The sequence below is a fragment of the Limanda limanda genome, chromosome 12, assembly GCF_963576545.1.
Source record: "Limanda limanda chromosome 12, fLimLim1.1, whole genome shotgun sequence".
Taxonomy (NCBI): domain Eukaryota; kingdom Metazoa; phylum Chordata; class Actinopteri; order Pleuronectiformes; family Pleuronectidae; genus Limanda; species Limanda limanda.
In genome coordinates, this window is record NC_083647.1 from 10,941,162 (window position 1) to 10,957,350 (window position 16,189).

Here is a 16,189-nt window from a genome sequence, read left to right on the forward strand (position 1 = left end):
TAGCAAAAATCACAATAACAACAATAATGAAGGCTTCATTTCTGTTGTGTTCAGCAGTGGCTGGAAGAGGTGGAGTGGGATCAGGAAGTCTGGTGTCTGTTTGTCAATCAAAAGGTAAACAGTAGATGGTTCATTTTGGTTTAAACTGTGTCCTTGGGTGGATAACTTCTATATCTTAAGTGTTTCTTGCACTGTTTTCACCTTTTCTAATCCACTTAACATCTGTGATAGTATTAGTATTGCTTTCTCTGTCGCTTGATAAAATGTACTGATCATCCAATGTGTGTGTGTCACTGTAGGTGCGTCTGGTGGGTCAAAGCGCAACAAGTGAAGCTACCAATGATGAAGCAGCTGGGAGGTGGTTGGAAAGCCTCTTTTGCTGAATAATCAACAATTGGTTATCCTGTTACTCTAATGGCGCAAGTGATGAAGCAGCATGTTTATGTTCTGAAATGTTTGGAAAGTCTGGTTTGCAGTTACCTGACATGATGTTTCATTGTTTTAATCTTGCATCTCAGAAAATAAAAGCAACCGTGTTAAAACACATTTAAAAGAGTTGACTGGTTGATTGTCCTTTTAAGTTGAAGTATCTATTTATCTACCAGTGTAACATAACACTGTTGTGATTTATAAACATGAATATGTACTGTAATATTGTATTTAGGCACTTGTGTACAATAACTTTAATATATTTGTTAAAGGTCCAGTGACAACTGCAGGTTACCACAGGTTCTCTCTCAAGTTTGGAAGAGGAGGGTGAGGTGAGGTGTATTCAGCTGCAACATGAAACTTCATCAATAGATGTCACTAAATACGATTATATGGTGAGAATTTAAGCATAAGGGGCCTTTCTCTTTCTCACATCTCATTCTTATTTTTCGGAAATTTGATTTTCATCTCCATTGCTACAATGAAGACAGCCGGCTCCATCGATTTGAAATCAGGGTTCTAATGCAATGACAACCCAATAGAAAGAGAAGTAGGAGGTAGATAATAAATAGAAGAGAAGGCCCCTTATCCTTAAATTCTCACCATATAATCGTAACATTCCTTGTTTGGCATTGTTGTTTGCTTGTCACTTATTGCATTGTCTGATTTGGTGACCAACTTTGAAAGCCTAAATTATATTTGAATTGATCATACAGCTATTTTTTATATAGACTTTTAAAAATCATGAGTGAGGAATTCTATGATGACCATTAAACATATCAATGCACTAAAACATAGAACTCTGTTACAAAGTTAATAATTTAATTGAGTGCCATAAGCTTTGCTTGAATGCATGTTGGTCTCTGTCTCCCCCTAGTGTGAAATGGGAGTAAACTACTGTCAGTATCCATCTTTTTCTAGTCTTTTATTACATTATTGTTACATTTCATTTAGCTGACGCTTTTATCCAAAGTGACGTACAATAAGTGAATTTAACCATGACGGTACAAAACCAGGGTGGTTGTTAGGCCTCATTATCTAAATAATCAACAATTGGTTATCCTGTTAATCTAATGAAGCAAGTGATGAAGCAGCATGTTTATGTTCTGAAATGTTTCATTGTTTGAATTGTGTGATTTATAAACACGAATATGTACTGTAATATTGTATTTAAGCACTTGTGTACATTACAATAACTCCAATAAATGTGTTGAAAGTCCAGTGTGTAAGATCTAGGTCCTATCGAAGGAACCATTTTTGCCCCTCTTCCCCCAAATCAAATCTGTCTGGAGCCGCAAAACATAGTTGATAACACAGGTTATAAAGTTATATATATAGTTATACAATATATATAAAAACTATAGTTTGTTGCAATTTATAAAATTATAGAACGACAATAAAAAAAAATGTTGATATTTAACTGCTATTTTTACCTGTTACAAAAAAGGAAAACACCAAACTCTTATGAAGAGGAGAACAAAATACATGTGTAGTCCTACTTTGAAATAAATTAAACACAGAACTATGCTTTTTTTGCTCATCTCCAGCTCGGTACTTTTCAGCAGATGCTATGTGCTTGCTCTGGAAATGTCTTTAAACATTACATTTTTTCTTGTTTGCTAATTCCTCGCCACACATCAAGCATACAGGTACACCAGCATCGTTCGCAGTGAATGCAAATTAATCTGTCCACGCAGAATTAAACTCTCTACTTCCCTCCCAGACTTTTCTTTTTGGGGATTTATCCCTGGTTAGTTTACAGAGGCCGGGGTCGGAAACTCTAGATTAGCGACCTGCAGGGAAGAGCGCCGGGACGTAATAGGATGTGAGGCACATTTTGGTTGAAGAAATTTGAAAACAAAACGTGAGAGCAGGTCAGACCGGAGGCAGACACAGAAACTGAAGCTCGGTACAAACCAAATGCAGCTTCTGTTCTGATCCAGAAGCTGCGGCGCTGATTCTCTGTCACCAGAGAAATTCTGTGTTTTCACTGTTTCCATTGTTAAGAAGCAGCCAGTGAGTCAGTGACCAGTTGCTTCACGGGAACGAGCTCTGATCCCACTGTCTCTCTGACGCCGGGTTCACACAGGACGCGGAAGCGACGCCGTGCAACGATCGTTTTTTTTCGGCTCGCCACGAGCGTATCGCCCGAGCAAACACACTGAAAAATGATTTTAAATGATATTGATGACATTTTTTATAAAGTAAATCATCAAATATGGATCCCATATTTTGTATTCCCCTTCTGTTGTCCTGGAGTTTTAATTTTACCAATTTTACCAATCACATTATTAAATGTCCTCTGCCCTCTGCCCATCCACTTCAGCCACACAAGCAGTCATATAGATAAAAAGAGAGGGGAGGGTCGGGGGGGGCTTGTGCACATAGGCTTGTGGAGAATACGTAATTTGAACGGAGCAAAGAGCGGAGGTTCTTCAACATGAATGACATTAAATTAATAATTGGAGTGGAGAAGTACAGTGAGCTGTATGATCCTCAGCACATGTTGTATAAAGACAACACCAAAAAAGACACATGTTGGGACGGTAACACTTTTACCATCAGGGCCCCACAGCTTTGGAACGGCTTGAGGAGATGAGGCTTGCAGAGTCAGGAGCTTCTTTTGAATCACTTCTTAAAACCCATTTTTATGAACTTGCTTTCATGTTATACTTTGATTTTATCGTTTTCTTTTCACCTTTTATTTTACGTACTCACTTATTTTAATTTCCTTTTATTGCCTTTACGTGATCAAGTTTATAGTTACCTTTCTTGATTTGTTGTCAAAGTACTTTTGTAAAGTCTGTTTTTAAAAAGAAAGTGCTATATAATTAAAGTATATTTTTAGATTATTATGGGTGGAGATGGCAGTGGGAGACAATTTAAATACCAAGTTGGGGAGTTGCTGTTCTAGTTAGTCATTGTTCCTTTCATCAGCTGACCACATCCAATCAGACAACATAATGCGTGACAATTATACTTGAACTCATTTGGCAATGTTAGTTGCGTGTCACATAATTGCAGTAATTGCTTGGGTGTAATCAGTTAATGAGAGTAACAATGCTGGTGAAGGATAAATGAAGTAGGTGGTGGACATGTGACTAACTAGAACAGTAACAATATTTATCATTTGCAATCTTAAAATACATTCATGTAAAACAGCCACATTCACCAACAACGTAAAAAGTCAAACAGCAACAAAGAAAAGGCTCCAGTTTTTAAAGTACACAGATGAGCAGTGAAGTGATAAAACCTTAGAAGCCTCATGGAGATTCTGAGTGAAATGACTGAGTGCATGTCTTCAGTGCAGCTGTGTAGCAAAGGTCAGGCTCCATTCAGACTCACTCTTTATCAAAAACAGTCCAGAGTCTCTAGATGTTTCCTCCTGATCTGAAAGCTGGCCTCCAAGCTAATATTATTGTGCAGATTTCATCCCTCAGTTTAATGATACTTTTTTACCTCTGACAAGGAGGATTTGTTTTCACCCTTGTTGTCTTGTTTGTTTGATCGTCTGGGAAAGAAGCACACATTTTGTTTAAATGTAAAAATGTAAGCATTATGATTTAAAGAGCAAAGTATCTGCCAAAGTATCATCTATACATCCCAGTTATGATTAAATTAATTATTTTATTACAATAAGACAAGCTATAAGTTAATTGTACACTGGTGCTTTTATGAAAAACGTCCTTTCTTTGTTCGAGTTACATTTGTTCTGCCATACCTTGTACCATTGCTTTTTTTTTTTTAAATGAAAATAATAAAACTGCAGAATCATTTTCCATACCTCTGTTTTCAGTTGGGTGGATTTCATCAGTTTCATTTTCCTCAGCTGTCCAGTAGAGATACCACCCTAGTGTTCAGATTGTCCCACAGTTTCGTTTCTGAGGAAACCTTCATTAAGTGTATAAATACCAGTCCAGCTTTAAGGCTGCTCACAACAGAGGAAAAACACAGCAGAGAAAAAAAACATGGATCCTGGTGAGTACCACTCTTCCTCTGACTATACTTAAACATTTGTTTAGAAAATCAACACCTATATGTAGTATTATGTTTCAATTTATAAATAACAGCATGTAATACAAGTCTGTAAAGCTTAGCTGTAATAAGAGGGAATTTTATTATTGTGTTTCAGAGACAAACGCAGCAGTTGGAGCAGGTAAGACATTAATAGACACGAAATAGCGATAATTATAATAAAAACAATAACAATAGCAACAATCATAATAACAATAATAATGAAGGCTTCATTCATATCTGTTGAAATCAGCGGTCGCTGAGGACAAGACCCCTGATGTTCTGCGGGCCGCAGGTTTCACCTCAGGTGGAATCGAGGCAGGCTCCACGGCTGCTAGTATGATGTCGGCTTCTGCAGTCGCTAACGGAGGTGGAGTGGCGGCAGGAAGTCTGGTGTCTGTTTTTCAAAAAACAGGTAAACAGTAGATGGTTCATTTTGGTTTGAATTCTGTCCTTGGGTGGAAAACTTCTATATCTTAAGTGTTTCGTGCACTGTTTTTGTCTTTTCTTATCCACTTAACATCTGTGATAGCATTGGAATTGCTTTCTCTGGAGTTTGATAAAATGTACTGATCATCCAATGTGTGTTGTGTCACTGTAGGTGCGTCTGGTGGGTCGGAGGACTCGGAGGACACCAAGTGCAGCTGCCAATGATGGAGCATTATTCTGTTGATCTAATGAAGCAAGTGATGAAGCAGCATGTTTATGTTCTGAAATGTTTGGAAAGTTGTCTGGTTTGCAGTTACCTGACATGATGTTTCATTGTTTGAATCTTACATCTCCGAAAATAAAAGCAACCGGGTTAAAACACATTTGAAAGAGTTGACTGGTTCATTGTCCTTTTTAGTTGAAGAAGTATCTATTTACCTACCAGCAGTGGTGTATAAAGTACTTGAAAGCCATACTTGAGTAAAAGTACAGATATCTTACCTGAAAATGACCCTGCTCACCATTCCAAAGTCCCAGCTGAGGACCAAAAGCAGCTGGGACTTGCCTGTCAGGGCCACTATACATATTGTTGCATGGGGAAATAATTTGCAATTGAAAAATAAATACACTTAGATGGCATAACAGGGTTTTTTTCAGTGTTTGTGCCATAACCGCTTGGGCCAACCTTAACAGAGTCCCTGCGCACTATGTGTGCAGTATTTTCTGTTGGTGGAGATGGCAATTGGAGACAAGTAAATACCAGGTTGGGGAGTTGCTGTTCTACATAAGGCGTATTGAGTCACACGTGACGTCAATCACCTACTTTGTTTATACTTCACCAGCATTGTTCCTTTCATAAGCTGACTACACCCAATCAGACATTGCAATTCGTGACACACAGCTAACATTCCCAAACAATGAATGATACGATTATATGGTGAGAATTTAAGCATAAGGTTTTTTTCTTTCTCACATCGCATTTTTTGGAAATTTGATTTTCATCTCCATTGCTACAATGACGACAGCCGGCTCCATCAGGGTTCTAATGAAATGACAACCCAATAGAAGGGTTAGACACATTTTTTTAAATAATAATGAGCGGTAGGAGGTAGATAATAAATAGAAGAGAAGGCCCTTTATCCTTAAATTCTCACCATATAATCGTAAAATTCCTTGTTTGGCAATGTTGTTTGCTTGTCACTTATTGCATTGTCTGATTTGGTGGACAACTGTGAAAGCCTAAATTATATTTGAATTGATCATACAGATATTTTTCATATAGACTTTTAAAAAACAAGAGTGAGGAATACTATGATGACCATTAAACATATCAATGCACTCTTAACAGAACTGTTACCAAGTCAATAATTTAATTGAGTGCCATAAGCTTTGCTTGAATGCATGTTGGTCTCTGTCTCCCCCTAGTGTGAAATTGGAGTAAAACTACTGTCAGTATCCATCTTTTTCTAGTCTTTTATGACATTATTATTACATTTCATTTAGCTGACGCTTTTTCGAAAGTGACTTACAATAAGTGCATTCAACCATAAAGGTACAAACCCAGGATTGTTGTTAGGCCTCATTATCTGAATAATCAACAATTGGTTATCCTGTTAATCTAATGAAGCAAGTGATGAAGCAGCATGTTTATGTTCTGAAATGTTTCATTGTTTGAATTGTGGGATTTATAAACACGAATATGTACTGTAATATTGTATTTAGGCACTTGTGTACATTACAATTACTTCAATATATTTGTTGAAAGTCCAGTGTGTAAGATCTAGGTCAGGGGTAGGCAACCTTTACTATCGAAGGAGCCATTTTGGCCCCTCTTCCCCCAAATCAAATCTGTCTGGAGCCGCAAAACATATTTGATAACACAGGTTATGAAGTTATAAATATAGTTATACAATATATATAAAAACTATAGTTTGTTGCAATTTATAAAATTATAGAACGACAATAAAAAAAAATGTTCACATTTAACTGCTATTTTTACAAAAAAGGAAAACACCAAACTCTTATGAAGAGGAGAACAAAATACATGTGTAGGCCTACTTTGAAATAAATGAAACACAGAACTATGCTTTTTTTGCTCATCTCCAGCTTGGTACTTTTCAGCAGATGCTATGTGCTTGCTCTGGAAATGTCTTTAAACATTACATTTTTTTTGTTTGCTAATTCCTCGCCACACATCAAGCATGCAGGTACACCAGCATTGTTGGCAGTGAATGCAAATTAATCTGTCCACGCAGAATTAAACTCTCTACTTCCCTCCCAGACTTTTCTTTTTTTTGATTCATCCCTGGTTAGTTTACAGAGGCCGGAGTCGGAAACTCTAGATTAGCGACCTGCAGGGAAGAGCGCTGGAACGTAATAGGATGTGACGCACATTTTAGTTGAAGAAATTTGAAAACAAAACGTGAGAGCAGGTCCCACTGGAGGCGGACACAGAAACTGAAGCTCGGTACAAACCAAATGCAGCTTCTGCTCTGATCCAGAAGCTGCGGCGCTGATTATCTGTCACCAGAGAAATTCTGTGTTTTCACTGTTTCCATTGTTAAGAAGCAGCCGGTGAGTCAGTGACCGGTTGCTTCACGGGAACGAGCTCTGATCCCACTGTCTCTCTGACGCCGGGTTCACACCGGACGCAGAAGCGACGCCGGGCAGCGATCGTTTCGGCGTCGAGTCTATTTTTTCCGCTCGCCACGAGCGTATCGCCCGAGCAAACACACTGAAAAATGATTTGAAACGATATTGCTGGCATATTTTATATGATTTAAATTATCAAATATGCATCCCATAGTTTGTATTCCCCTTCTCTTGTCCTGGAGTTCTAAATTTACCAATTTTACCAATCACATTATTAAATGTCCCCCTCTGCCCATCCACTTCAGCCACACAAGCAGTCATAAAAAGGGGGGGGGGGCGGCGGCTACGTATTCTCCACATAGGCTTGTGGAGAATACGTAATTTGAACGGAGCAAAGAGCGGAGAAGTTCTTCAACATGAATGACAATAAATTAATAATTGGAGTGGAGAAGTACAGTGAGCTGTATGATCCTCAGCACATGTTGTATAAAGACAACACCAAAAAAGACACATGTTGGGACGCTGACGCTTTTGCCATCAGGGCCCCACAGCTTTGGAACGGCTTGAGGAGATGAGACGTGCAGAGTCAGGGACTTCTTTCAAATCACTTCTTAAAACCCATTTTTATGAACTTGCTTTCATGTTATACTTTGATTTTATCGTTTTCTTTTCACCTTTTATTTTACGTACTCACTTATTTTAATGTCCTTTTATTGCCTTGATCAAGTTTATAGTTACCTTTCTTGATTTGTTGTCAAAGTACTTTTGTAAAGTCTGTTTTTAAAAAGTGTTATATAATTTAAGTATATTTTTAGATTATTATGGGTGGAGATGGCAGTGGGAGACAATTTAAATACCAATTTGGGGAGTTGCTGTTCTAGTTAGTCATTGTTCCTTTCATCAGCTGACCACATCCAATCAGACAACATAATGCGTGACAATTATACTTGAACTCATTTGGCAATGTTAGTTGCGTGTCACGTAATTGCAGTAATTGCTTGGATGTAATCAGTTGATGAGAGTAACAATGCTGGCGAAGGATAAATGAAGTAGATGGTGGACATGTGACTAACTAGAACAGCAACAATATTGATCATTCGCAATCTTAAAATACATTCATGTAAAACAGCCACATTCACCAACAACGTACAAGGCTGACAAGAAAAATTAAGTCAAACAGCAGCAAAAAAAAGGCTCCTGTTTTTAAAGTACACAGATGAGCAGTGAAGTGATAAAACCTTAGAAGCCTCATGGAGATTCTGAGTGAAATGACTGAGTGCATGTCTTCAGTGCAGCTGTGTAGCAAAGGTCAGGCTCCATTCAGACTCACTCTTTATCAAAAACAGTCCAGAGTCTCTAGATGTTTCCTCCTCATCTGAAACCTGGCCTCCAAGCTAATATTGTTGAGAATATGCAGATTTCATCTCTCAGCTCTGTCTGATTTTGATGATAGTTTTTTACCTCTGACAAGGAGGTAGAATAACACATCTTGTTTAAATGTGGAAATGTAAGCATTATGATATAAAGAGCAATGAAAATAATAGAACTGCAGATTAATTTTCCATACCTTGGTTTCCAGTTGGAAGGATTTCATCAGTTTCATTTTCCTCAGCAATCCAGTAGAGACGCCTCCTAGTGTTCAGATTGTACCACAGTTTTGTTCTTAAGGAAACCTTCATGAAGGGTATAAATACCAGTCCAGCTCGAGGCTGCCGCTGCTCACAACAGACGGAAACTTCTGTCATGGGCATTTGTGAGTATCACTCTTTCTCTGAATATACTGAACCACTCTTTTAGAAAATCAACACCTATATGTAGAATCATATTTCACTTGATTAATAAAAGCAAGTGATACAAGTCTGTAAATCTTACCTGTTAACATGCATTTTTTCTTGTGTTTTTTCAGTGGTAGCTGCAGCTTTTGGAGTTGGTAAGACATTAATAGACATGAAATAACAATAGCAACAAATAACAACAATAATAATGAAGGCTCCATCTCTGCTGTGTTCTTGTCCAGGTACAGCGGGGACTGTGATGGCGGCCCCACTTGTTCTGGGGGTCCTAGGTTTCACCTCAGTTGGAATTGCAGTAGGCTCACTGGCTGCTAGTATTATGTCGGCTTCTGCAGTGGCTAGCGGAGGTGGAGTGGCAGCTGGAGGTGCAGTGGCTGTTTGTCAAACAATAGGTAAACAGTAGATGGTTCATTTTGGTTTGAACTGTGTCCTTTGGTGGATAACTTTGATATCTTAAGTGTTTCTTGCACTGTTTTCACCTTTTCTTATCCACTTAAAATCTGCTGTACCATAATTTACAGGCTTAATCTAATGCATAATTGTTTTATTGTTTCATTTATTTTGCATTAAATCTGTATTTATATTTGGTTTCAGTACACAGTTAATTTTGTTACCTTATTCTACTTCTCTACCTCAAATTTTCAATCATCTTATACTTAAAATATCTGTTGTGCCAACATCTCCATTAAAACATATGTGACAGCTTTGTAGTAGTTCAGTTGGCAAGACTATCATTTCATTTTATATGACTGTATACACTGTGATGTGATGATAGTATTGGTATTGCTTTCTCTGTAGATTCATAAAATGTACTGATCATCTAATGTGTGTGTTTCACTGTAGGTGCGGCTGGTGTGTCGGGGGGCGCTGCAGCTGTGAGCAGCGGGGTGGGGTTTTAGTTTGGCCTCCTTATCTGAATAATCAACAATTGGTTATCCCAGTTACTCTCATAAAGCAAGTGATGAAGCAGCATGTTTATGTTCTGAAATATTTGGAAAGTTGTCTGGTTTGCAGTCACCTGACATGATGTTTCATTGTTTGAATGTTACATCTCCGAAAATAAAAGCAACCGGTTAAAACATATTTGAAAGAGTTGACTGGTTCATTGTCCTTTTGAGTTGAAGTATCTGTTTACCTACCAGTGTATCATAACACTGTTGTGATTTATAAACACAAATATGTACTGTAATATTGTATTTAGGCACTTGTGTACATTACAATAACTTTAATAGTTGTGTTAAAAGTCCAGTATGTAAGATCTAGGTGAAAGGGATCTACTGGCATAAACTGAATATAAAGTGATCCTAGTGATGTTCTCACCAGTGTGTTTCATCTAAATTGTAGGAATTGTTGTTTTCTTTACCCCCGAATGAGCCTTTTATATTTACACCAGGAGCGGGTACTCTGTAGGGAGACCGCCAATTTTTTCACAGTTCACAAGACTAGACATGAGTTATCATGTCAACTGAAGGTTACCACAGGTTCTCTTTCATGTTTGGAAGAGGAGGGTGAGGTGAGGGGTATTCAGCTGCAATATGAAACTTCACCACTACATGTCACTAAATTCCACACACTGAACTATGAATATTTATGGAGGTGCCACAACCTTCAAGGTCAAAACTTTATTTTCTTCAGTGACACAGGCACAAGGTTCACCATGATCACCATCTATCAGGCTAATGTCTACTTCTGTTTTCCTGAGAACCACTGTTTATTATGTGTGTAGTATTTACTGTTGGTGGTCTACACTGGTCTCACTGGTCTTAAAATGCTAAATTGCATCACCCGATCCTTGCTTCTCTTCATTGGTCCCTGTACGTTTTTGAATTGATTTTAGGATTTTACTTATCACTTTTAAAGCATGCCAGGGTCTGAGCCCAAGCTACATCACAGAATAACTGACCCCTTATGTGCCTTCACACAGCCTTAGATCCTCAGGTGGAACACTGCTGGCTGTTCCAAACAAAAGATGACCCTGCTGTTGCCATCAGAGCCCCTCAGCCTTGGAACGGCCTGAGGAGATAAGGCTTCCAGAGTCGGTGACTTCTTTTAAATCACTTCTTAAAACCCATTTTATAGACTTGCTTTTATGTGATACTGTGATTTTATCGTTTTCTTTTCACCTTTTATTTTACGTACTCACTTATGTTAATGTCCTTTATTGCTTTTACGTGTTCAAGTTTATATTTACCTTTCTTGCTTTGTTGTCAAATTACTTTTGTAAAGTCTGTTTTTAAAAGGGCAATATAATTAAAGTATATTTTTATATTATTATAGGTGGAGATGGCAGTGGGAGACAATTTAAATACCAAGTTAGGGAGTTGCTGTTCTAATTAGTCATTGTTCCTTTCATCAGCTGACCACATCCAATCAGACAACATAATGCGTGACAATTATACTTGAACTCATTTGGTTGTTAGTTGCGTGTCACGTAATTGCAGTAATTGCTTGGATGTAATCAGTTGATGAGAGTAACAATGCTGCGGTGAAGGATAAATTAAGTATGTTATGGACATGTGACTAACTAGAAAAGCAACAATATTTATCATTTGCAATCTTAAAATACATTCATTTAAAACAGCCACATTCACCAACAACGTACGAGGCTGACAAGAAAAATGAATTCAAACAACAACTAGAAAAAGGCTCTAGTTTTTAAAGTACACAGATGAGCAGTGAAGTGAAGTGATAAAACCTTAGAGGCCTCATGGAGATTCTGCGTGAAATGACTGAGTGCATGTCTTCAGTGCAGCTGTGTAGCACAGGTCAGGCTCCATTCAGACTCGCTCAGGACTCTTTTTTTCAATAGAGTTGACTTTCAGATGATTAAACTTAATTTGGGTTAATATGGGTTGAAAATATGTTATATGAGTACATTGAATCATAAAAGAAGTCACCTGATGTTTCTTCCTGATCTGTGAACTAGAATCTGAGCAAATTTGTTGAGAAGGCAGGTTTTCTTTGTAGTACCTGTTAGTTCTGTTTGGTTTTCAGGATACTTTATTGCCTCCACAAGGAGGTTTTGCTTTCACCCCTGTCTGTCTTGTTTGATTTTTGCTCAACACAGGATTACAGCAGATCCAGGAATTCTTTTTTTTTACTTTCTTAAACATTGTGTAATAGAGCGTTTTTCCAAATGTTGACCTTTTCCCCAGAGAATAATTAATGGAACTTGATCAGGCATATTTAAGAAACTTGTTTCTATGACTCTGTGTTATTTGGTGCAGCCTGTGCTTTAATGTGCCATTCTAGTTTCAATTGTTAAAAAAACATTCATAGAGCTATGAACGCAAAAATGAAATGTCCCCTCAAGCTCCTTGTCTGTCACCACCGTGATGTCCTGGCTACTCTGAAGACGTCTATTTGCCCATCTCTCCTTTCTTGCTAAATCTCGTTAGCTTTCCCGTAGGGCACGTGGCATGCCACTGTCCCCTTTGCCGCAGCCCCCTTCACATGATCAATTTGGTCATCAAAGAAGATATGTGGCCTGATCTCCTCCAGCTTGGGGTTAAGATTAAGATGTTATTAGCTCTGACACCTTGTTTCTTTTCTGTTACACTTTGTCGTAGAGAGGTCAACATGTTACCACAGAGATTTCGTGCATATTCGTGGCATAAAATAGGGTCACAAGCACAGAACTCTCTTTAAATTGATGAACTACATTTCTATTAGAAGTGTTACAGTTGTCACTACGTGTTTACTGTACATGGTTGATAGGATCCTTCTCGTGGAGCTTCTCATGCTTAAGGAACTTCTTCAGTCCATCGTCCTGGTAAATGCACTCCGACTCATCAGAGAAGAGGACTCCATCACCGTCTAAGGCGACACGCAGCTGAGTCTCCGACACTTCCGTCATCTTCCCAGGGGTGAACCTGGTGGCTGCTGCTATACCTGGTTCCTTCAGAGCCTCACACATGGACACACATCCATAGTCTAACCTGTAAAGATTAGGTGCCGACAACAAAGACTACCAATTATTAGATTATCATTATCTATGATTAAAGCTTCTGAATGACACATAGCTCCTTCAGAGCGACGGAACATCACTGCAGAGTCCTGCCAGCCCTCACTTTGTTTGCAGAACATGTTGTGTTATTTCAGGATCTCACCCAATGAAACCAGAGCCTTCTACTGCAAGGTTGAAGCTGAAAGTCCCCAACCTGCAACCTGTCCTTATGCATAGTTTGCACTGTTACTATACTACTATATTTACATCTATTTTATTGTTTCAGCATTGTTATAAATTTCATATGCCATTACAAAACAGGCTATGCTGATATGTTGAATCTACTCAGCAGGACGGACCTAAACGTGTGTCCACAGTTAACTGACCCTTCAGCATGAGAGAAACTCAACTGTGTCAACCGACATTGGCTGTGGATTGGTCAGCTGCTCAGAACTGTATCAACCAATAGAGTCCACGTTCCTTCAAATTGATTTCTCTTTATTTACTTTCCTGAAGCTGCCAGTTAATTTGTTCAGAAGATGTAAATGAGGAACATGTAATAAATACAAATTTTCAATAAAACAGGCCTAGCTCTTATTTTAAGACGTTGTAGTACAACTGGGCATACGCATATAACCTGTCACCGGTGCAATGGTGTAGCTTGATGAAGTGCTTTTAAATTTCACTTCTTACTCTTGAAATTTCATGACAAAAAAAGAGGCTTATATGTTTTTTCTCATACTTTCTGCAGGGAAATGAAATTGTTTCATTAATATTGAATAAGTCATGTATTGATGTGGCAAAATGTTCACTTTATTGTCATCCTAGGGCTTTCCCTCAGTTACATCAGCTGCTTGGCTATTATGCAACAAAAAAAAAACTGGGTTTTTTTCAGTGTTTGTGCGACAACCGCTTGGGCCAGCCCTACAAGAAGTCCTTTGCACTAAGTGTGCGGTATTTATTGTAGGTGGGGATGGCAAATGGGAGACAATTAAATAATTGGTTGGTGAGTTGCTTTTCTACTTAGTGACACGTTAATCCCCTACTTTATTTATACCTCACCAGCATGGTTCCTTTCATAAGCTGACTGCACCCAATCAGACATTGCAATGCGTAGCTCACAGATAACATTGCCAAACAATGAATGATACAATTATATGGGGAGAATTTAATGATTAGGGGCCTTCTCTTTCTCTTTGGTTTTCATCTCCATTGCTACAATGACGACAACCAGCTCCTTTAAGTTGTAATCAGGGTTCTAACGAAATGACAACCCCATGGAAAGTTTTTTTTTAAAATAAGAATGAGAGGTAGGAGGTTTTTAATAAATAGAAGAGAATGCCCCTTATCCTTAAATTCTCACCATATAATCGTAACATTCCTTGTTTGTCAATGTTGTTTGCGTGTCACATATTGCATTGTTTGATTGGGTGACCAACCTTGAAAGCCTAAATTATATTTGAATTGAACATACAGCTATTTCTAATATAGACATTTAAAAATGACCAGTGAGGAATACTATGATTACCATCAAACATATCAATGCACTTTAATTATAGCAGTGTTTCAAAGTTAATCATTTTCTTGGCCTTTTGTGATGCATGAGTGCCATCAGCTGTTTGCTTTAAAGCATGTTGGTCTCTGTCTCCCCCTAGTGTAAAATTGAAGTAAAACTACTGTCACTATCCATCTTTTTCTAGTCTTTTGAGTCCAGAGTTCAGAGTTTACTGACGAGCAAAGCTTACTTCTGTGTTTGTAAACCGTCAGATCTTGCTTTTCATTTCATTTCTTGATTGAGAGTGAAGAAGGTGAAACTTGTCAAGTTCTGCAACCAAATTAATAAAAACCAGTCTGTTTATGGAGGAAAAAATGCCGGAAGCTGTGCTTTTCGCATACGAACACTTTTACTTTAATATTGAAACAGAAAAGCTTGATTGTAAAGCTGAATAACAATAATGAAACAGACATACAGCATGCAACAACCAGGGACACACTGAACTCTGGGCACTTCAGGGACAAGGAGCATAATTGAAAATTGCACATGGCTGATAACAATATTACTTTCTTTTCTTGCACAAGAGGAAATTAAAAATTTTAAATATTTTAGTAATCTTCTAAATTTGCATCTTAAAATACATTCATATACATTGATGAAACAGGCCCACTTACCAACAACGTGCAAGGCTGAAATAAAGTAAAACGAAGGGAAAAAGGCACCAGTTCAAAATAAAAATTTGGAACACCCAGATGAGCAGTGAAGTTATAAAACTGTAGAAATCTTCCTAAAGATTCTGCGTGAAATGACTGAGTGCAAGTCTTCAGTGCAGCTGTGTAGCTCACGTCACACTTCATTCAGACTCGCTTTTAGAGATTTTCTTTTACATATCTGTTTAGTTCTCTTCGGTTTTAAGGATTCTTTATTTAGTTTGACTTTCAGATGATTATACTTAATGTGGGTAAATGTGGGAAAATAATTACACATTATATGAGTACATTCAATCATAAAAGAAGGCACCTGATGTTGCTTCCTGATCTATGAATTAGAATCTGAGCAAATTTGTTGAGAATGTGCAGGTTTGCTTTTTAGTACCTATTAGTTCTGTTTGGTTTTAAGGATACTTTATTGCCTCCACAAGGAGGTTTTGGTTTCACCCCTGTCCGTTTGTTTGTTTGATTGTTGCTGTACACAGGATTACAGCAGATCCAGGAATTATTTTTTTTTACTTTCTTTAACGTTGTGTTATAGAGCGTTTTTCCAAATGTTAACTTTTTTTCCCAGAGAATAATTCATGGAACTTGATCAGGCATATTTAAGAAACTTGTTTCTATGACTCTGTGTTATTTGGTGCAGCCTGTGCTTTAATGTGTCATTCTAGCTTCAATTGTTAAAAAAACATTCATAGAGCAATGAACGCAAACATAGAATGTCCCCTCAAGTTCCTTGTATGTCACCACCGTGATGTCAAGGCTCTGACGACGTCTCTTT

The 16,189-nt window shown here is 37.9% G+C and overlaps 1 protein-coding gene across 1 annotated transcript; it reads left to right on the top strand.

Annotated features, from left to right (window-relative positions):
• The first annotated feature begins 4,304 nt into the window (after positions 1-4,304).
• LOC133015521 (interferon alpha-inducible protein 27-like protein 2) lies at positions 4,305-5,255 on the top strand. The gene is made up of 4 exons (XM_061082745.1): positions 4,305-4,407; positions 4,562-4,585; positions 4,697-4,858; positions 5,045-5,255. Exons 1-4 carry the CDS (start codon positions 4,398-4,400, stop codon positions 5,095-5,097), a joined length of 249 nt encoding a protein of 82 aa, XP_060938728.1. The 5' UTR covers positions 4,305-4,397; the 3' UTR covers positions 5,098-5,255.
• Positions 5,256-16,189: the final 10,934 nt, after the last annotated feature.

Excerpts from the sequence above, each read along its gene's own strand:
- LOC133015521 (XM_061082745.1), top strand. Across the intron at positions 4,586-4,696 it reads AAACGCAGCAGTTGGAGCAG|CGGTCGCTGAGGACAAGACC; the intron begins GTAAGACATTAA and ends TGTTGAAATCAG. Across the intron at positions 4,859-5,044 it reads GTCTGTTTTTCAAAAAACAG|GTGCGTCTGGTGGGTCGGAG; the intron begins GTAAACAGTAGA and ends GTGTCACTGTAG.